General features: G+C 40.3%; 1 protein-coding gene across 1 annotated transcript in view; it reads right to left on the bottom strand.

Moving 5' to 3' along the window:
* Nucleotides 1-22,963, bottom strand: part of nlk2 (nemo-like kinase, type 2) — a 54,755-nt gene that overhangs the window by 16,293 nt on the left and 15,499 nt on the right. The window contains exons 2-7 of the mRNA XM_070970171.1: nt 9,347-9,476; nt 8,109-8,164; nt 5,180-5,286; nt 4,423-4,508; nt 3,359-3,568; nt 1,647-1,748 (exon numbers count right to left, since the gene is read on the bottom strand). Of these exons, the coding sequence (XP_070826272.1) occupies nt 1,647-1,748; nt 3,359-3,568; nt 4,423-4,508; nt 5,180-5,286; nt 8,109-8,164; nt 9,347-9,476 (691 nt within the window). The remainder of the gene's footprint in view (nt 1-1,646; nt 1,749-3,358; nt 3,569-4,422; nt 4,509-5,179; nt 5,287-8,108; nt 8,165-9,346; nt 9,477-22,963) is intronic.

The raw sequence follows: 22,963 nt of genomic DNA, 5'->3' as shown, positions 1-22,963 counted from the left end.
AAAATGGGAGGCATTCAAGGCATACTTAACGGGCCACATCATAAGCTACACTAAGTACAAATCCAAAGTATATTATGCACAACTGTGCACTCTCAAACAAAAAGTGAGGGAGTTGGAACAAGAACTCCATAATAGTAATATCCTGGAACCACCAAGAAGATAGCTTCCAATTTGCTATGGTTAAAGCAGTCATATTAAGACCAGGGAGAAAAGGCTGGGAAACTGTTAGTATGGTTAATTAGAGAGATACAAACACATAGAGCCATTAACTGTATTTAATTAGAAAATGGAAAAAAAAAAATCTGGTCGATCCAGTTGAAATAAACACTGCCTTATATGATACATAGAAGAACTGTATAAATCTGAATAGCCAGACATCCCAGAAAAACAAAATGAGTTTCTGGACCAACTTCAGTTTCCAACTTTAGCTGAGGAGGCTAAAATTAATATTGAGAAAAGTTTATGTATTGAAGAACTATTGCAGGCTTTGAGAAGTATGGGCAGTGGGAAGGCACCAGGGCCCGATGGCTTGCCCATAGAAATATATGAGAAATTCTCAGGAAAACTGCTACCACATCTCCTAGAGATGTTTAATGAATCCTGTGAAAAAGGAATCTTACCTCCATCATTAAGGTCTGCCACAATTTCTCTTCTGTTAAAACCAGGTAAATCTCCCTCAGAAAGAGCATCTTATCGTCCCATATCTTTAATGACATGTGACACCAAAATACTATGCAAGGCCCTGGCTAAGCGAATTGAAAAAGTCATACGAAATCTGATCACCAACGACCAAAATGGATTTGTACACGAGCATTTAACAACACACGTAGGTCTTATAAACAAAAAGCCACGGACCATGCAATCCTGTCATTAGATGCCGAAAAAGCTTTTGACAGGATCAAATGGAGGTTTTGATACTTTAAAAAGATTGGGATTTAGTGAGAAGTACCTTAAATGGATCCAATTATTATACACCCAACCGTTCCCTTTATTATTCTTGTTTGACATCGAACCTCTGGCCATGGTGATTCGTCAGTCGGCTTAAATCACAGGCATAACAGATGATACTGTTCTGTTGTTGACAAATCTGGGAACCTCACTAAAGGTGCTATGTCACCTTCTGGAGACTTTTGGGAAATTCTCTGGTTAAAAAACCAACAGCGGTAAGAGTGCCTTATGACTGTTGAATAAAGAAGAGAGAGAGGGTCTACCGGTCTATGCACATTTTGCTACCGCCACAGAAGGATTCACTTACTTAGGAATTAAAATAACCCCAGACATTGGAAAAATCATCCCAATCAATTATGATCCCCTGGTGAAAAAAGTAGGAGAATCTTTAGGGAAATGGAGCACAATGCCTATCTCTATAATAGGACACATTAATATTATCAAGATGCCAATCCTACCTAATTTTTTTTATCTATTCCAGTCAGTCTCTCTCCCCCTAATTATCCAGCTGCTGCTGTTATCACGACACAAAGATTTAGGAGTCATCTTGTGCATTGTGGTCTTCACTGATGGCAAGCAGAAGTCAGTACCATCTAGCAAACAGTTCCAATACTATTAGCAAAACAGAAAACCCCAGAATTATTTTGTCTTTCCAGAAAGACACATGGGAAAGTTTTGTCTAAAAATAGATTACTTACCTGTTTGTGAGGTCCTCTGAGAATGTGTGCGCGAGCACCTTCACACGCTGTTCTCATAGCCTCCATAGAAGGAGTCCCCAACAGATCAGTGATTAAATCCAGCTACAAAAAAAAAAAAAAAAACGCCCACACACATCACAGACAACCAAGTAATATACTAAGGTTTGTTTCTGCATGTCAGGACTCCTAAGATATTTGTCTTTAAGTAGAGAGGCCTTCATTTTATCTATGACAGTGAGTAGCAACAAAGAGCAAACCAGTAATACAGTATGTTATTAAAGAAAGACAATACAAAGTACAACAAACTTTAGTCAGTCTTCACTTACATGCATCCAACATAGCTGCATTCTACAAAGAATGTTTTTTTCTATCTATGAGTTATTCTTTAGTGACATTGACAAGTGCCATTATCATGAACACTTATCATATGCAGTACCTAAAACTCATTTTACTATCTCTTTTCCTATTCTTGCTTTTTTCATTTGCAGTATGATTTCCCTTTATACAATTTATGTATAGTGTTTTCTCATAAAATCTGTGACATAGCAATACATTTGTACTGTACTTACTGTATAGTTTATTTATCTATTGCTTGCAATTTTTAAGATAGTAAGGCACCATTTATTTCTACCGAAGTGTTACATCCTTATCTGTACTTTGCATCCCCCTTTCTCGTATTTTCATTAAATTCTACTATAAATTCCCAAATAGAAGGCCTTATTCAAATAATGGCAAAGAGCAGACAAGGCTGGTTAAAAACACTGAACAGGGTGGAATTACCTGTACTCTAATGGTTGTCATGTTGAGTTCAGTATGATGACTATTTCCACAGCTCTTATTCCATTGAGTCATACTCACCACTCTGCTGACATTTTTTCTTATTTAAAAAAAAAAATACTGTTTACTTTTAACAATTAATTTTAAGTGACTCACTTTTTCACACAAATACTCTTTTTCATTCACCAGTTAATTCTAATCGGGTACATTCTACTTCCTTACGTGAACTTATTATCACGTAAACATTCGGCAGATACTTAGAACCATACCGGGAATGGGGGGATTTATGTTCATTTTAATAACATCTGTGCAGGAAGAGTTGTGGCTGGAAACAATCTGTGATAATTAGTACTAGGGATATGCACATTGTCCTGAATCTATCAAGGTGGGTCTTATAGAAAAAGTGTTGAGATTGCATTGACGGTGAATGGACACAGGACCTGATCAGAAAACAGGGGGGATTCTTATTAAAGTATGGTGAGATATAAAACTGGAAATAAAAAATAAAAGACCCTGACCACTATTACATTTTGGCCATTATTTTAGTGTGCATGTATATTTCACTTACTGTGGGCTTATTGGGTTAATAAGCATTTAAACTGAGCACTCGAGTGAACACGTAACATTAACTGTGATCATTTGACAAGCGTGAGTTCATATTTCAAAACTGCCAAATAAATTTATCCATCCATTCATCCATCCATTTTCTCCCGCTTATCCGGGGCCAGGTCGCGGGGGGAGCAGTCTGAGCAGGGACGCCCAGACTTCCCTCTCCCTAGACACTTCCCCCAGCTCTTCCGGGGGGATCCCGAGGCGTTCCCAGGGCAGCCGAGTGACATAGTCACCCCAGTGTGTCCTGGGTCTTCCCACTATGCATATATTCAATTCACTGTGACTAACGCTCACTCATCTCATCCCACTAGAGTAGGAATTACCTGCTGAATAGGACTTTGGGCTTGGAAGAGAATGCGACGCCCCAGCAGCTCAGCAAAGATGCAGCCTACAGACCAGATATCGATGGAGTTGGAGTAGTGACGGCTCCCCATGAGGATCTCTGGAGCACGGTAGTACTGTGTCACCACTTCCTGAGTCATGTGCCGTGCCTCATCTGACTCCTCCACTCGAGCCAGGCCAAAATCACAAATCTGAAAGAGTCATTCAGATGTTAGTACAACTGTTGGGATTTTTTCCTTTTCCAAAATCTAATCAGTTCATTCTTGAGCCCACCTGGATGTTTGTGTCAAAATTGAAAAAAAATCCCTCAAGGCATTCCTGAGATATCACATTCCTGAGAATGGGATGGATAAAGAGATGGATGGATGGATGGATGGATGGATGGATGGATGGATGGATGGATGGATGGATGGATGGATGGATGGATGGACAAATAACCCACAAACATAATGCCTCTGGTAATAGCTGTCATTAGCATAAAAATATAATATTGAGTCTTTTTTTTTTTGGTCAACAAAAATAACGAGATTTTGTGCTTTTATCTTTACATTTGTCTCATCATTTTCATTGACAATACTGCATATTGACATTGTCACAGTACGTTTTAAATGATATCAGCTCTCTTGTCCTCATCTCGTCTTGGTCAGGGCAAAGACGGTTGTTGACGAACATCAACAAAATTAACACTAGTAGATGAAGGATGTTGAATACTTTTCACCCTAGTTTACACTGATGAAATGAACACTGATTTACCTATTGCACAAGACTGTATTTTGTAATGCTGTTGCTTTTTATTTATGGTATGCACATAAAAGAAATTTGACTCTGGTTTAAAAGTGCACTCAGTGTACTTGCATCAGAAAAAGGACAAAAGACAAACAAAAAGACTGAAGAATAAGTTTAGCAGTGCAAAAATATAAAATAAACAATAAATACGAAGAATGAAAAGGCACTGCTGTCCTCAGGTGGGATGCAAATTTTGACTTTCTCTTGACATAGTCAGTTGACTTGAAAATAGGATAGGCACATAACCTGTTCAACGGACCTTGAGCACACAATTACTGTTGACCAGGAGGTTCCCAGGCTTGATGTCTCGGTGTAAAATGCCAGCAGAATGAAGGTATTTCAGTCCTGGTGGTGGTGATGGTGGAGGAGAAAGGGACAACAGGATGGAAAATTAGGAAAAAAAAAAGAAAAAAGATTTATATAAGAGTCTGGAGAACATATACTTGTTGTTAGTTATTTTATATGTTGACACTGTCTCAGCATCAGGTAATGATGCATGATTATTTTATTCAAAAAACATTCACAAATTCACTTATTATTTACACTTCCATTTGGCCTTTGTTTGATCATTACTAAGCTACCATCAATGAAAGTCAACACTTCCTTCACAGATATTTGATATACTTCAATTTTATCAAAAGTGAGAAGCAACTCAAAGTACATAATCCTTTGTATTTCCTAGCAGGCTTTTAATTTGAAAGACATAAAAAACATTGAATCGTGAAGATTATTTCAATTTACATTGTACACAAGTCTTAATTAAAAACTAAATAGTGAAATCTACAGCATATTGCATGTATGGAAGCTCATTTTGGAGAGAGGGCATTCTCAACACTCTACTCAATTCTGGAGTAGTTGACCTGAAAATATTAGCAGCAGTCTCAAAAGATGTCCTGAGATCCATTTTTACTCCCTTGCTTTCCTCTGCGTTCTACATGATATGCATCTGTATGTGTACACTATGTATTCAACCTGCATTTTGACAACTGTATTTTAATAACAAGAAGAGAACCTACCTCGTAAAATCTGATAAAGAAAGACTTTAGCATGGTCTGAGCTCAGAGGCTGTGGTGATACAATAATCTTATGGAGGTCACTTTGCATCAGTTCAGTCACCACATAGCTGACCAATAGGAAATTAAGGGAAAAAACAAAAACATCCAACACAAACAGCATTTCTCATTGAGAACCACTGGAAAACAATGCTGATATTCTAAGTGTTTGGTGAAGGACGAGATCAGGAGAAGCTCTGTAGATCTCATTCATCTGCAGTAGTATGCTGCACACACTATGGATGCTGAACATCTTCCATTTTGCCTTGACACAGCCCATCCTACAACCCTTCAGCCATTTTGCTCCCCCTCAACACTAATTGTCTGTGATTCGATAACTAGGATTGTACGTGTAATGCAGTCATACAGTGTTTTTACTCCCATCACTCCCATCCCATATTAACAGAGCACTCATCCATGTAGTAAAAGTAACACAGCTCATCCACAGTCCAAATTGATCATATTTGATATTTGAACAAGCTTTTTAACTTCCAAAAGCGATGTGGAAAGTCTGTCTTTATCTTAGGTCCCATTCCCACAGTGGGCCACAGTGCTGGTTGTTTCACCAAACTCCTTAGCCTCCAGAGCTGGCTAATGTTCACATGTAGGGCTCATGTTGTGGGTTTTATGGAGGGAATGATTCCCAAGATACCATGACTTACAGTGATCTTAGAACAGCTAAAGGGCAATTTAAGGCACCATGCAAAGCAGACAGAGCATATGACTCTCCATTCTCCACAGAGGACATCAGGACACTCCAAACTCTACTAAAAACTCTCTCAGTTTCATCATCTGAGTTGAAAAAATGTTTATGAACACATTAAGTTACTTCTATCTATGTATTCATAAATTGCCTTGGTAAAACCACATAAGGTCAGCTACTAGACAACTGCAGGGCGCACACTCGCCAAACAGTTATGTCTTGAACTACATCCTTCTTTTCGCACTTACATCTATTTTTTACGCACTTCTGTGAAATAACTCTTCTATTGCAGCCATCAGGCTTACTTGCTTTCTAAATGTGAAAAATACCCTGTATTTTTTGTTAGCTAATGAAAGGAAAGTTACTGCGATATCAAGCAATGTAAAGATTGAACTAAAATGGTCACATGTATGTACTGTATGTTCATTCATACAGTAGTCACACTCTGTTTTGTCACAGTTAAATCTCAGTGAGCAACACAAACAAGATGACCTCACAATGCCCTTTACACTAACATCACTTGTTCAAATCCTGCTTGGCACCAAGGTGAATGCATCTCCTGTTTCTACCCATGTGCTGAAAACTCATTGACATTCCGTATCCTGTGCTGGTTTGCAAATTCCCAATCACTGTGACAAAATGTAAAGTTATTAGAATTTCTTTTAGCTGTTGTTTCTCTGCCAGAAGTTTCTGTGCACCAAAAAGCCTCAGAAAATATCCATGTTATGTGATTGAGACCTCTAGGTCAGTGGTTTTCAAAGTGGGGGCCGGGGCCCCCTGGGGGGCCGCTACGGGGGCCTCAGAAAATTGAAGGAAGAAAAAAAAAAAAAAAGCAAAACATGTTAGTTAATGATGTTCTTATGCTAAACAAATGTAATAATTATTGAATAGTGAACACACACAATTGAGAGGTTTGATTTCTTTTGTTCTGTTCTTGTCTGTCAACAGTTTGTTGCAAAGTTCATTATTCAGTGGGAATATAATACAGTGTTGAAAACATGTTTGTTAATATTCTTATGCCAAACAAATGTAATAATTATTGAATAGTGAATAAAAGTAAGAATATCATTCTAAAAGTTGATGTTTCTCTACATATTTTGTAGCATTGTCAGTGGGTTTGCAAAGGGGGTCCCCGACCAGAAGCTAATGCTGTTTGGGGGGCCATGGCATGGAAAAGTTTGGGAACCCCTGCTCTGGGTAACTCAGCTGAAAACAATCTAATGTACATGTACACAGGACTGGCTAGTGGGGCCACAGCCACCTAACCACAAAAACAAAAACACATTCTAAGTTATTAAATGTTTTTACTCATTGTTTGAATGCCTAGGGACAATCCTGGATAGTTGGATAATAATAATAATATTGCAAAGCCAGGATGGCCATTTCACCATAAAGGTCTCAATCATAAAACATGGATATTTTCTCATTCTTTTTGCAGCAGAAACAGAGAACAACAACAACAACAACAACAATAATAATAATAATAATACATTACATTAATTAAACATATGTTAGTGAAGGTTGGGAATTTAAGTTTGGAATTTGCAAAGAAGCACAGGAAGTGTAAAATCAACTTTTAAACCACAAAGGTTTACAACAGATGGGTAGAAACAGGAGATGCACTTACCTTGGTGCCAAGCTGGATTTGAACAAGTGTTGTTACTGTTAAAGAGCATGTGTGTGGAATTTTTATTGTTATGGCGATTGTATGAATGAACAGACTGTTGTCATTTCCCATGTGAACATTTTGTGGCTTTTTCAAATCACAGTAACTTAAAATTCTTATATTAATCATTTCGTAGAACACTTATTGTTGCTATTCATTAGCTAACATAAAATAAAGGTTATTTATTTAATGTAGAAAGCGAGAGAGCCTGATGGCTGAAAGAGATGCACCTGTTCTTAGTGACAATACTTTCTTTTCTTTGCCTGGAAAGTTTGAATGGAATTGTTAGACAGGAGTGTATAAAAAATACATCTAAGTGAGAGAAGAAGCATTTAAATTTAAATAATGTATAGTGTGTGCCCTGCAATTATCTGTGTAGCTGACTTCATGTGCTTTTACCAAGGTATATCATTTATGTGCACATGGAGTAGCTTACATTCGAGTGTACAATGTCTTTTCCAGCATGGATATAACTTAATGTAGCTTATTACATTATTTTTGAATTCGTCAAAGATAAAGGATACATTTCTTCGAAGTAGTCAATGTGTGGAGGTTGCAGTATATCCAGAGCAGAGAGCACCTGCGGAGAGAGTTAAAGCCAAGGTATGTTTCTTCAGATTTCCAGGTTAATACAAGTTACCCGTATCTGGATATGTTTTCTCGATAACTACACCTGATCACAGAACCATTGCATTTACACTTGGTATTTTTTAGCGTTCTTGATATCCTGATTTTGCCTGTAACATGACCCAATCTCAATAAGCAAATTAGATAGGCAGAACAGAAACCAAGTCAATGGAAGGGACTACTCTCAAGGGACCATCACAACATGCAAACAAAGGGGCATGTGACAAATGGACACAGCTGAAGACATCTTAAGTTCACTTTTCTGTAGCCTCAATGACTAGATCACTAGGGTCATTTTCTCATATGAACTCAAAATATGAACAATACAATGTCCTCAGAATGAGACTGGAACATTGTCCAGCGTTGCTCTTTCACACATCTAAGGAGATTGTCCTTGTTAGACGCATTTTCACCTACTGGAAAAACTCCATTTGGTTTAAGTAATGGGTGGAGCATGCAGGAGGCAAGACATGATGTAAAAAGTATGCTGCGGAAATGGCAGTGTTTTGTTTACAGCACATTGAAGATGGCAGACGAAGCTACCAACTCATTCATAATAATGACAGTTTTTCCATTGACATTAATACTAGAGGTATTTGGACGTATCCGCACTATCTATGTTCTTTTGATTGTGTGCCAGTCACATGACAGCATCGTCATCACGTCCACGCACTCATTGTGAATTCTCCAGATAATGACCTGCTGTATTTACACATGGGCTCCATGGGACATTACATGGATTTTGTATTAAAGTGCTGGCAGGGTAAAGCCTTCTCACATACAGCTCCTCAGGATAATGTCCACAAAATTTCAGGGTAGCTGTGCATGTGTACAAGACGCTTGACACTGAAAGAATGTAATCAATGTCAGCGAAAACACTTATCACACTTGTCGGTCACATGGCCCTCTTCTTTGTTGTTGTAGCTGTACCTCAAGACTGTCCTGAAGTGACAATGCTGTCCGAATCTGCTTATTTTTCCTTGGCAGTGGAAGGGCTCATCTGTAGCTTTTTGATAGGCTGCTGCCATTCACATCTGGCTCAGGCCCAAGGCCCCCTTATACCACGTGGACAGGGGGTCGAAGAGTGTGATTGTATCTGTAGATGACAACTTTTTTAGCACTGCTGTGTACTTACATTCTCATGTTTAAAGAAACATAGCATCTTCAGTTCTCGAAATACCCTCTTGCAAGAAACAAGGTTTTGGAAGACATTGGGCATCTTTTTGAGGGCAACTCGCTTTCCATCTCTGGGGTCTGTCACTGACCTGGGTAAAAAGGACAAACACAATATTATTATCAATCAGTGGCTATTGAGGAGCTTGCACATTGGTATTGTTAGTTCAGCTGATACAATAACTGATCATATGATCTCACAGTTTGTGCCTACTTCAGAGTAAAGGTTAACCAATTATCGGCCTAGCTGATTCTGATATTCAGTATTTTTTTGATTATCAGAATATATATACATATACATACATACAATTGACAATAAAATAAATTAATTTATAAATGTGCTACTTTGGCTCTGATGCAAGTGCCTCTCTCTGTCTGTACCAATCTTCTTACCAATGTGTGGTCTTACTAAGTGTCCCACATACGATGCTGTCTGATGGGTTACACAGTCAATCAACAAAGTGTCACAGAAAGGCACAGAGGAACACTTTTGCAGACTGGAGGAGCTCCAGTGAGTAACAGAGCTGTGCTGCAAGAAAGGCATCTGATATTTCCTAAATTACAAACACAATCCTTTACACAGAAGATGCTGAGTTTATTTATGTCGCAATAGCCAACTGCTGAGTCTTGAATGCATGTCAACAAGTTCAGTTGATCCATAATTTAGCCAGCAGTCTAGCAATTGATAGGCTGTAATATTATTTCTTGAATGTCACTTAACAGAGCCGATCATACTCTCACTCTCATCCCACAGCTACTAATAGCTTAGCCAACTGTTACTAATACTGTAACTAAAATGTTTCCTGAAACTTTCCTATATATACACACAGACATATTATATTTTGATTTTGAATGTGACTTTAATTTGCAAATATTTTTACACTGTGGTATTGCTATTTTTACGTAAAAGATCTGAGTACTTCTTCCAACACTGGTTAATCCATACATGGACTGCTTAGATGATGTACACTACAATTGTACACATTCTGCAGGAGTAATTATTAGTAATGAAGTCACCTAGTTTTGAATGACAGGTTCCCTGTGTGTTTAAATAACTGATAAACTCTTCTTTTTGAGCCACAATCTGATGCTGCTGAGTTGGAATGACTAATTAAGACTCAAATTTGAGTAAAAATGTAGGTTTTACTAATTTTATCTATTTTTACTTCATCTATTTTTTTAAAAACTCCAGAGAGCTATTTTTTCATTTATTTACTAAAATGTTCAGTTAACTTTATAAGAAATGTTGCTGGGAGCTCCTTGCACTTTTTGTTTGAAGAGAATGTTGAAAAGTTCTCTGTTAACTAAACATATTGTGTGTCCCTTACCAATTCCTAAATCATTCTAAAGCACCTATCCAAGGCCCAGCCAAAGTAAATTGAAACCTGATCTTGAACTGTTTGAATACATGCACGGTTTTGGTCTATATTCAAATGTAACACTTTAAAGTTTTATCCCCAGCAAGCAGAATGTTTTAGAGAGATGCCTGCAGATGACTACCCTACTCCAAGTTCAATGCAAATTGATGACAATACCACAGGAAATTGGTAATTATATAATTTGTAATGTTTCTGGTGACCTCTCTGACCTTATAATGGTAATCTTGATGGTTTAGCCAGATATTGAATAAAGAAAGGGTGTGACAAGATGACTGACAAGGGGGGGCAAGAGAAACTATCCTTTGTAGTGTTTGTTGCTTGAGCACATTTCTTAGTGATTAGTCAAAGAATCAAGAAAAGTAAGGGAATGCAGAGATCAAAGCCCTCGTCAGGAGCATTGCAGGTGTAAGTAAAAATATTCCAACTGCACACACTACACCAGCGCAACCTTCAGTGAACCTTATCAAATAGGATCAGTGAAGGCAAACAGATGGCAATGGACTAAGATGCAAGGTAACAAGACTACATTCCCCCACCAGTAAGTTCATGTTCTCAAACTTTTAATGAGTACACAACCACCACAGTGCTATGAAATGGTAATGTGTATAGCTTGAGGGGTTCAAGCTGCGTGAAATTTCCATAAATTCTCAGATTCAAGCCTTTATTTACCTGAATTGTTCACAAGATCTTTATTTAATAGGTTTTTTTATAAAAGGTTTACTGGGCAGGAATTACAACACAGCCAAATGGCCAGTGCAGTGGATGATACCCCTATAATACCCCCTCTACCACATGGCCAATTTGGCATGCCCGGTCTTGAACTGACCACTGTTCCCTGTAAAGAAAGTTGTGGATTTTTTTATTCAAACCTATATGCAACATAGCAAGTAAACAAACTGACATTTCCCAGTGCCCCCATCAGTGCTAATACACTTTTCGAAGTTTACAAGCATATTACTGCATCGCTACATAAAGCTCACACATTGTTATGAGATCTGACTTGCCAGTTATCTGTATTGGGCATTTATTAATATCCAGTTTCCAGTGATGTTGATCGTTATGCATCCTGCATTTAAATCTAAAGGACACAGTGATCTCACTATCGAAACGTTCAGGGGGCGCACCCTAGCGCTAGGGATGTCCCGATCACGTTTTTTTGCCCCCGAGTCCAGGTCATTTGCTTTTGAGTATCTGCCGATACCCAGTCCCGATCCGATACTTCTATAGAACATTATGAAATGAACTAAGAGCAAAGAATAAGATCCAGGATGTCCCTTATTTTTTTTTTTTAAACCAGTGGCTCTCATATTAACATGTAACACTTATGCACAATTGTGCATGCATGCAGTGCAGTGTATTGTAAACTTCTCTGAGGTAGCTTGAATTACAGTCTCAAGTCAGAACAGAACACAGAAATAAAATAAAAATTTTCTTCACATTAGGAATAGTGCAACATTAAGTAAGGGATAATGCCCGACGAGGTGTCCATTATCAAAAATGAATGGACGATGCGGAGGCGTGAACCATCCGACGTGAATGAATGGACTTTGCTTTCATTTCTGATAATGGACACCGCGAAGGGCATTATCCCGCTTATACCATGGTCACTTACAAAAGAAATAAATATTAAATCAATTATTAATACGTTAATGTTGTTTTTTCCGTAGTTTTCGTAGTTTTTCGCAAGAAGTAGCTGAGTGGACTATTTAATATCTCTCAATGTGATGCGTTGCCAAGGTTACCGGCTCCGGCCACAGAACCTGCAGCTCGGTCGGCCACAGCTGTTATATTAGGCCTAATCAGTGGAGGGAAGTGAGATGATTGCTTAACGTTATGTTACGTGATACAAAGTATCATTTCAGAGGGCAAGTGCACCTCTTACCACTAGTGTGTGTCCTCTACTGTCTCGCCATTGTGATAAATAAACTGTTAAACAACGTATGTTAACGTATGTTCTGAGTTTCTGTTGCCACGGTTACCAACTAGTGTTTGAGCCAGCGCAACTGTTCTCATCATTCACGTTGAAATATTTCCACACAGCAGACATGGTAGCAGCATATCACACACCTCAGCTTAAAAACAAACTGCTGCGTGCTGCCGTCTGTCACAGACACAGACCCGGCCTGCAAATGTTGGTAGTTAATAAATACTATTTTATTCTCATTTATTTTTAATCATTAGCCCATATATTGTAAATGTGATTAAAAATAACAATAAATATACATATGTATATATATTATCTATCCGATACATGATCAGGACATAACGTCCGATCTGATCGAGTCTGCAGTCACATGATCACATGATTTCCGATCACATGATCGGATCGGGAAAACCCCACAACTAACCAAAGAAGGCTAATAAGGAGTCAAAAATGCAGTGCAATCGGAAAGTATTCACACCCCTTCACTTACCCCACATTTTGTTATATTACAGCCTTTTACCAAGTGTAAAAGTGATTAAATTCCATTTTTGTCTCATCAATCTACACACAATATCCCATAATGACAAAGTGAAAAAGGTTATTTAGAAATTTTGCAAATTAAAAAAATAAATAAATAATTAAAAAACTGAAGTATCGCCTTTGCATAAGTATTCACACCCTTTACTCAGTACTTTGTTGAGGCACCCTTGGCAGCGATTACAGCCTCAAGCCTTCTTGGTTATGACGCTACAAGCTTGGCACACCTGTATTTCTCCCATTCTTCTCTTCAGATCCTCTCAGGCTCTGTCAGGTTAGATGGGGAGTGTCGCTGCACATCTGTTTTCAGTTCTTTCCAGAGATGTTCAATCAGGTTCAAGCATGGGCTCTGGCTGGGCCACTCAAGGACATTCACAGACTTGTCCTGAAGCCACTCCTTTGCTGTCTTGGCTGTGTGCTTAGGGTCATTGTCCTGTTGGAAGGTAAACCTCCACCCCACTCTGAGGTCCTGAGCACTCTTCAGCAGGTTTTCATCAAAGATCTCTCTGTACTTTGCTCCATTCATCTTTCTCTCGATCCTGACTACTCTCCCAGTTCCTGCCACTGAAAAACATCCCCACAGCATGATGCTGCCACCACCATGCTTCACCATAGGGAGGTTATTGGCCAGGTGATGAGAGATGCCTGGTTTCCTCCAGACGTGACGCTTGGCATTAAGGCCAAAAAGTTCAATCTTGGTTTCAACAAACCAGAGAATCTCGTTTCTCATGGTCTGAGTCCTTTAGGTGCCTTTTGGCATACTCCAAGCTGCCTTCTGCCTTTAACTGAGCAGAGGCTTCTGTCTGGCCACTCTACTATAAAGGCCTGATTGGTAAAGATGGCTGTCCTTCTGGTAGGTTCTCCCATCTCCACAGAGGAACGCTGGAGCTCTGTCAGAGTGACTATCGGGTTCTTGATCACCTTCCTACCTTCTGAATGCACTGTCTGTAACGTTTGTATGGAAATACAGTTTACGGATTGTACTGATGCCGGTAATTGACAAGAAGACTATGACACCTTTTATCTTATATCTCCCAAACTGTTCCATTTTGATACTTTCCCATTATCATTAAATTGTTATATCTCAGCAGAAATTCATTTAACAAGTACAATTAGTAGAAGTAGTATTAGTAGAAGTATACAGATACCAATATTAATATTCAGTAAGAAACAGTAAACCAAAATAAACTCTGTACGAGTAAGGTTAGCCAGAAAGTTAGTCCACAATTTCCTCAATCAGCATTGATTGATGGTCATGTTGCAGTCTTATCGCTCTCCCAGCAGCCAACAGCAACATCAGTCAACTACACTCTTACTTTTACTTTGTGCATATGTTAATAAATAAATGGGTGACCAAAAAACATTGTCCAATGTCATCAGCCATGTGTTTACTCCAGCCACTGTATGTCCCGGCTTACATATCACAAGCCATTGCTAGCAGCAAGAAAAAAAATAAACAATAAGGGGAATTTATCTATCCTGTCGTGGAGATATTTTGTGCACAATAGTGTAACCGGACAAGAGTGGATCTTGGCCAGGCTCCATTTTCAGGATTTACAGGTGGCAATTGATAGGTGCTGTTTATCACTACACCCAGAATCTCTGGAATACATGCCGTCATGAATTTAGTGGGACAGGGGCACCCATCCCTGTGAGATGAAGTTTTGTTGCAGACTCCAGCTTTCAACACTGAAACATTCTTCCTTTAGCCACTTCAGCTCTTTTGTTTTACAATTCGACAAGGTGCTCTACTTGTTGGACATGGACAAAGAGTGTTTGTGCAACAATGTGCAATGGCTGCTTGCTGTGCTCGGACTCCCCCAGGCATGGCCCTGACAGAGTCTCCTTATCTCCTCTCCCATCTCATGGTGCAGGCTTTGAAGATTTGTTCTCCAAAAATAAGACCTCAATTTCTTGCCTCAAACCTGTGCAAAGGGGGGAAATTTCTGCCCTGAAGTCTGTCAGGATAGCCACAAGCTGAAGTTTCTCACCAAGAAGTTGGTCTCCCTTCGCTATCTTGTGTTGCTCGTTAGCTTAGCTGTTGTTCACTGGCTGTCAAAGCTAACCCTTTAAACAGTATCTCATCAAAATAAACCAACTACAAGAATGTAAAATATGAGGGAAAAAAAATAAACACACATCTGCTCCATAACAAAGGCAGAACAGGAAACCCACATTGTGATTTCTAAGACATTTAATGCTCCCACCCTAAACACCACACTTGTTTGTAATTGCACTGTAACCCCCTTGCAGAGACCATAAGAACAAATGAATCTTATAAGGATATCACAGTAGGTGTCGGGAAAACGTAACAACTGAGCACGAGAACTGGTGTCTTGGCCTTGGCCAGAGCTTTGCTTGTAGACTGTGATTAGATCACCATTGTTTATCTTATTGCTGTTCATCAGCTATGTACTACAACAACTTTGTAAATGTTGTAAATAGCCATCACTTTCTACATCTCTTAACATAGCAGGATTTTCTCCCTTTTTTTAAGCCAGAAGTAGGAAGGGTAGCACAGTGAATGTATTTTTATTTGTCCACTTCATTTTAGGGTTTAGGTATAGGTAGAACTCTTATCTTTGGTTCAGCGTAAAGTCAGGCTTCAATTATTGTCGTAAAATGAATGAATTAATTGTGTGCGGTAATAAACTGCGCACCTCTTTGCATTCCACTTTCACTCTCATGTCTCATCTTTATGTCGCGCACCTGTATCCGTATAATATCAGGCAGTGAAAAGTCAGTGAAAGTCCAAAGGCCATTCAGAGGGAGGAGTTGCACAGGTTGATGGCCACAGGCAGGAATGATTTCTTATAGCATTCAGTCTTGAGTTTTGGTGGGATGAGTCTCTCACTGAACGTACTCCTGTGCCTGGCCATCACATCATGAAATGGGTGTGAGACGTTGTCCAAGATAGTCCGTAGCTTAGTCAGCATCCTCCTCTCTGATACCACCGTCAGAGAGTCAAACTCCATCCCCACAACGTCACTGGCCTTGCAGATCAGTTTGTTGAGTCTGTTGGCGTCCGCCATTCTCAGCCTGCTGCCCCACCACGCAACAGCATAGAGAATAGCACTTGCCGCCACAGACTCATAGAAAATCCTGTCCACCAGATGTTGAAGGACCTCAGTTGCCTCAGAAAATAGAGACAACTCTGGCCCTTCCTGTAGAGAGCATCAGTGTTCTTTGCCCAGTCCAGTTTATTGTCAATATGTACCCCCAGGTACTTGTAATCCTCCACAATGTCGACACCGACCACCTGGATGGAAACAGGGGTCACTGGTACCTTGGTTCTCCTCAGGTCCACTACCAGTTCCTTAGTCTTTGCCACATTTTGTTGCAGATGGTTCTGCTCACACCATGTGACAAAGTTGTCCACAGCAGGCCTGTACTTATCCTCATCGCCCTTGCTGATACATCCCACTATCGCAGAGTCATCAGAAAACTTCTGAAGGCGGCAGGTCTCTGTGCAATAGTTGAAGTCCGTGGTGTAGAGGGTGAAGAGAAAGGGAGAGACAACAGTCCCCTGTGGAGCCCCAGTGTTGCTGACCACTCTGTCTGACACACAGTGTTGCAGGCGCACATACTGTGGTCTACCAGACAGGTAGTCCACAATCCAGGACAATAGGGGGGCGTCTACCTGCATAGCTGTCAGTTTGTCACCCAGTAGAGCGGGACGAATGGTGTACTGGAGAAGTCAAAAAAACATAACCCTCACAGTGCTCGCCGGCTTGTCCAGGTGGGTGTAGACACGGTTAAGCAGGCAGATGATGGCATCCTCAACTCCAAATTGGGGCTGATGGGTGAACTGAAGGGGGTCCAAGAGTGACTTGACCATGGGCCGGAGCTGCTCCAGGACGAGTCTCTCCAGAGTCTTCATGATGTGGGAGGTCAGTGCCACAGGTCTGTAGTCCTTTGAGGCCCTGGACCGTGATGTCTTTGGCACAGGAATGAGGCACAACGTCTTCCACAGCATGGGGACCCTCTGGAGACTTAGGCTCATGCTGAAGACATGGTGAAGAACTCCACACAGCTGGGGGGCACAGGCTTTGAGCACCCTGGGGCTGACACCATCAGGGCCTGGAGCCTTGTTTGAGTGGAGTCTCATCAGCTGTCTTCTCACCTGCAGCAGTGAAGCACACCATGGAGGTGACAGGTGGGGGAGGGGTGTAGTCCTCAGGTTGGGGAGTAAAGTCAGTCTGCGGAGGTGTGAAGAGGGCTCACACAGGAGGATGGGGGGGTGCAAGAAGGAGAAGGAGGGGGGGAGTGGGGAGTGGTTGATGGTGGTCATCCAGGACAGACAGCAGAGGAGTCAGAGGGGGGATGAGTCAGGCTTGAAGTGTCAAATCTATTAAAAAACAGATTCAGTTCATTTTCCCTGTCAATGCTTCCTTCAATTCCTCTGCGGCTTGTCCTGAAGCCAGTGATGGTCCTCATACCACTCCAGACCTCTCTCAAGTTGTTCTGCTGGAGTTTCCACTCCAGCTTCCTCCTGTATTTCTCCTATCTAAATATAGCATCATGTTCACAAGAAGCATCATCTGCCTTCCTGGCACGATCAGCTTCAATAGGGAACAATCCAAATTTGAAAATTGAAGGAAAGATGTTTTTTATGGAGAGTGGCACACTAAGGGGAGTCAAGCACATTGGATGTCTCTATCATAACAATACCATGAGAACACCTGACAAATTTGCCACATTTCCACTAACGCAGCTCGACTCGACTCGACTCTACTCTACCCGGTTGTTTTGTGTTTCCATTAGGGATAGTACCTGGTACCTGATACTATTTTTAGTACCTGCTCTAGCGACATTCCAAGCGAGCAGAAGCGATACTATATGTGTGACGTCAACAGCCTGTCGGCCACTGATTGGCCGGAGAGTGTCGTCACTGGTCTGCAACATCCAACACCGGAAAAACAATCCCGCCCCCTCCATTGTAACGCCGGGCAACAGCAACCGCTGACTTTATTCTTTATTCTCACTCGAAGGAAATGGCTGCTCGGTTTCTTCTCTTGTTTTGTGTGTGACAAAAAGCCACAAACCGAGCAGCAAATACAACATCGCCTCGATGTCCTCCATTGTTTGTCGGCTCTGTTTGCGTCGCGTACAAATTGACGTCATGGCAGTTTCGCGCAGCCGTGGTATGACGACCCCGTCTATGTTGAGGAGGTACTATGAAATACTCAATTGTAATGGAAACTCAACCAAACCAAGTAGAGTAGAGTAGAACTGAGTCGAGTAGAGCTGGAACTGTGTAATGGAAATGTGCCAATTGAGAAAACTCTGCAATCTGCAGATTTCTCCAGTCAACGGACCATCTCTTGCCATGTATGCTACAAGCACCAGATCACATACCTGTCATGGTTTGCACGTAATGTTACCTTCCAAATCTTTGTTAGAAAGGAAAATAGTAATTAGTAGATGTAACAAACCATAACAATCTCTTTTCTGCTGTCTGCAAGAATGAACACAAAAGTCTTCATCTACTCCAACCATCCAAGGAAGTGAAGACAATGTGGATTAACTTTATTTTTGATGGAAGTGTCCTCCCAACAGCTGGAAAACTCTTAAGCTGTGTGTGGACTCATTGTTTTACTTTGCTGCTTTGAGGGCCAATACAGAGCAGAATTTGCTTCAAAACTGAAGCTCAGGGAAATGCAGGAATGCATTCTAAACGAGGGTGCTGAAAAAGGGATGGGGTGGTTTGGGGCTTGACTTCACTTGCAAGAACATTATTATGAGTGAGAATATAAACGCTACACTAACACACCTAGAAATAACAACAACATAAAAAGTTGTACGGTTGATCTTTTCAAACCCCTCAGTGTATTTGTTCACTACCAATTACCAGTCTTGATATGAAAAACTTAAATCCAAAAGGTATATGGACCACACTCAGAAACAAGAATAAGAACACATGTAACCAAAGCCCAATCTCCAGAGACAAATGCATGGTGCACAGTGGTAGCATTAAAAAAAAAAAGAACATGTCCTACCGTCTGTATTACAGAACTCTCTGGGTCATTAGGGCATTAATCTCCAAACTGTCCAAAATATCACCATGAACTTGCATGAGAACAAAGTGTCTTTTCTGTGTCATTGTGCGCATGTCTGCAAACGGTGCAGAGTGAAAAATGTTCTCTCAGACAAAGCAGCTGAGATGGAGAAACATGGGCATAGCATAATGAGGTTTTCAGCTTTTTTAAAAATTGCCCTACACATGTGCAGCTTTGTCTTACAGTGTCAGGCAGAATCGCTGATGACATCACTAGGGAAGGGAGGTGAAGGTAATTTACATTCACTGTTTGTTCCTTGTTGGCTGCCTTAGTAAGCACCTTCTGTCTGATTGTTTCTGGTTAAATGCCATCTTGGTCGATCCACTCTTTCATAAAACTTGTGATGCCATGAGTGCTGTACTTCTGCCTCTGGCTGTTGTGGGCCAGTAATGGACTGGGGGTTTGTCACCCTGTGTTCATCAGGCATTTTCAGCTCCACTGTGGATCCTGTGTGTAGTATCTTTTCCACTACTGCATCATCTCAAAATGCTTGCATGCGCTTTCTAAGCAAATCAGTACACTCAAGGACAACCCGTGTGCTGCTTTTGGTATTCTGTAAACTCTTGACTTGCATGGCTCGAAAAGCACTTGACAACACTGCAAGTACGTTTTAGCTTTCACTGCATCCTTGTACAGGTGTCCCATTTTGGCTCTGGGATCTCCCTTCACACTTTTGTTGTCCTTAAGCTGCTCCATAGTTCCAGTGATTTCTCTGTACACACTACAAACGCCAGCAAGAAAAAGGAGATGGTGATTGATTTCTGAAGGACGATACCACAAACCACACCAGTGAAAATCCAGGGCTTAGACATTGAGATCGTGGGGGAATTACAAATACCTTGGTGTTCATCTCAACAACAAACTGAACTGGACAAACAACACCGATGCCCTGCCAAAGAGTGTCTGCACCTGCTTAGAAGACTGAGTTCCTTTGGAGTATGTAGGACACTGTTAAAAATATTTTATGACTCTGTGATGGCATCTGCAGTTTTCTATGCGGTGGTTTGCTGGGGTTGTGGAAGTTCTGAGAGGGACAGGAAAAGAATAAACAAACTGGTCAGTAGAGCTGGCTCTGTCCTGGACTACCCTATGGAACACCATCAAGGAGGTGGGTGAGAGGAGGATATCAGCCAGGCTGACATCGATCATGGACAACCCATCCCTCTCCCATACGAGACAGTAGGGGGCTTAAACTGGTCCTTCAGTAGCAGATTGCTGCATCCAGTGTGTAAAGACAGCATCATGTAATGTAGCACTGTGTCGATGCAGTTTTTCCCAGTTCCACATCATAAACCTTTTGTTTTGCACTATTGTTATAATGCTAATACATGCTCTAATGCTATTATATGCTCACATTATCCATATCATCTGGTGCAATACCTTTACATTTTGTGCAATTTTTTTTAAGTTGTTTAAGTTTTTTCTCAACTGTGCAATAACAAATAGCAAATTTTTAGAAACTGTATATATTGTGCATATACAGACTTAATATTTCTCAACTGCAATAGTATTTTCCAAGTGCAATAGTACTTCTATTAGTAGTACTAAAGAATAAGTCCAACATCGCTCTGTCGGTGGGAGTAGTCACATTGGCTAACCCTAACCCTAACCCAACATGCAAGCACCAAGTTTAACAGGTTAACCAACAAAATAAAGATTAAAACAACATAAAACATGGAAAAACTTCTAAGTATAAAGTTGAGTCTCGGACAGCTGGTATCATTCAGTCATTGAGATTGTATTTTTACAGTCCTTCATTGACAAAGCAGTCTTTTGGACGAATGCTAAAATGCAAAGAGTTTTTTGACATTCAAATCACATTTCCATCAAAAATAAAAGTTAATTCAATGGGTCTTGATATTCTTTGATTGCGGGAGTAGATACAGACTTCTTAGTTTGTTCTAGCAGCCAACAACAGAGCAGTTAGCTCTACGCTTTTTACTTATCCTCAACGCAGGCCAAAGACCAAGACCGGTCTGCCTCCTGAGTAGTCTACATCCAGGTAGAGTGGTCGTCCACTTATCAGAGGGTCAGTGGTTCGATCCCTGGCCTCTGCAATCTACATATCGCAGTATCCTTGGGCACAATACTGAACCCCAAATTGCTCCTGATGCTTTGCCATGAGTGTGTGTAAATGGTGGGTTAATGCTCATGATAAGCAGATAGCCTGGCCACCATTGTATGAATGTGTGTGTAAATGAGTGAATGCAGATTTATGTTGTAAATGCACTTTGAGTGGTCATCAGAAAAGCAGTAGATGCAGCTCATTTACCATTTGAAATGGTTTGACAAACACAAGTTAAAATTGGTCAAACATGATGTTCGAATACCCCTTCTAAAAAAGAAAAAACACAGGTTTGAAACTTCATATGTCTATTTTCACGCCTTATGTTCAAAAGAAGGCAAATCAATGATTTGCTCATAACAATATCTTCCACATCTTCGTATAGCAATCGCAGACAGCACAGTGAGTGGATGCACAAAAAGCTATACACACCCAAAAAGCACAATATGGCCCCTTTAAAAACTAATTATATTTATTCTAATATTTCCAGAACCATTACAGATAAATGTGATGTTTAGTATCAGTGTACTCCTCTGCGTATCAAAATCCCCATCTGTATGAATTGTGGTTGTTTAGTAATGAGGTATTTATTTAAAGAAATTGTCTTCAAAGTGGGGACAAGCTGTCTTTGGAGTGGACAGAGACTTTTTTTAATCTATAAGGATAAGGATATATTTGTTTAATTGGACAAGAAGTACATTAAATTAGAAATGCTGACTGCACGTTTAATTAATCCATATTGAAAACAATGTTTCTGAAAAAAAGGTTTTACATTTCTTATGGAGGTAGGAAGTGTGTTCAATATGTCTGTTAGACCATTTATTGTGTTTTTGTTAGAAATACTGAATGTGTATAGATTCCCATAGTTCTGTGTCTTTAGCTTCCATATTGTTTCTTTACTTCATATCTCTTTCACAAATTTTTTTCCCTCCTTTTTATCTTTAAATTATTTTGCTAGCATTTCTGCCTTGCTGTCCTTGCCAACATTACTGCTCCTCCCAGCTATATTCACCCACATGATACCTTCAACACATAGATGTTCACAGGTTTTTGACACAAAACTACCTTGTTATTGCACTAGACACTTTAAGGTCCCAATTTATGAAGATTTTTCAACTAGTTACATAGGTCTATGAGTTTTATAAAACATGTTTTCGAAGCCGTTTGCTGAAAATAGCTTTTAGGAAAAGACTCTTACCTCCCTCTATTTCCTTCTGTCTCAGTCCCTTTCAGAATGAGCTGTTTCTGGCGTCTGTAGCTTTAAATACAAATGAGCTACTGCTCATGCCTACACCCTACCCATAAACTGTTACCATAGTAACAGGAAAAGCGTAGACTCACCTAGCGCTACCAGTAGCGGACATGGCCGCAATGAACAGACCGAGTTCATCAATACAACCGTACATGTTCAAACCTGAATCGGATCCTGAAGAAGGAGGGGAGGCTCCTACAGAACCTCAGACTCAGAGAATTCAGCAGGATGCTTCTGAATGGTTAGTCAAAAAAAGTCTTTCTATTTTTTTTTCTTTTCAATATGAGCGCCCCCTGCACAGGGAGCAGCATGAGATGCACGCAGTTCAGATGGTCAATGCTCATGCTAGGAAGCACCAATTCT

The sequence above is a fragment of the Chaetodon trifascialis genome, chromosome 9 (assembly GCF_039877785.1).
Source record: "Chaetodon trifascialis isolate fChaTrf1 chromosome 9, fChaTrf1.hap1, whole genome shotgun sequence".
Taxonomy (NCBI): Eukaryota; Metazoa; Chordata; class Actinopteri; order Chaetodontiformes; family Chaetodontidae; genus Chaetodon; species Chaetodon trifascialis.
Note: the sequence above shows the minus strand (reverse complement) of the source record. Positions and strands in the feature narration are given on the sequence as shown.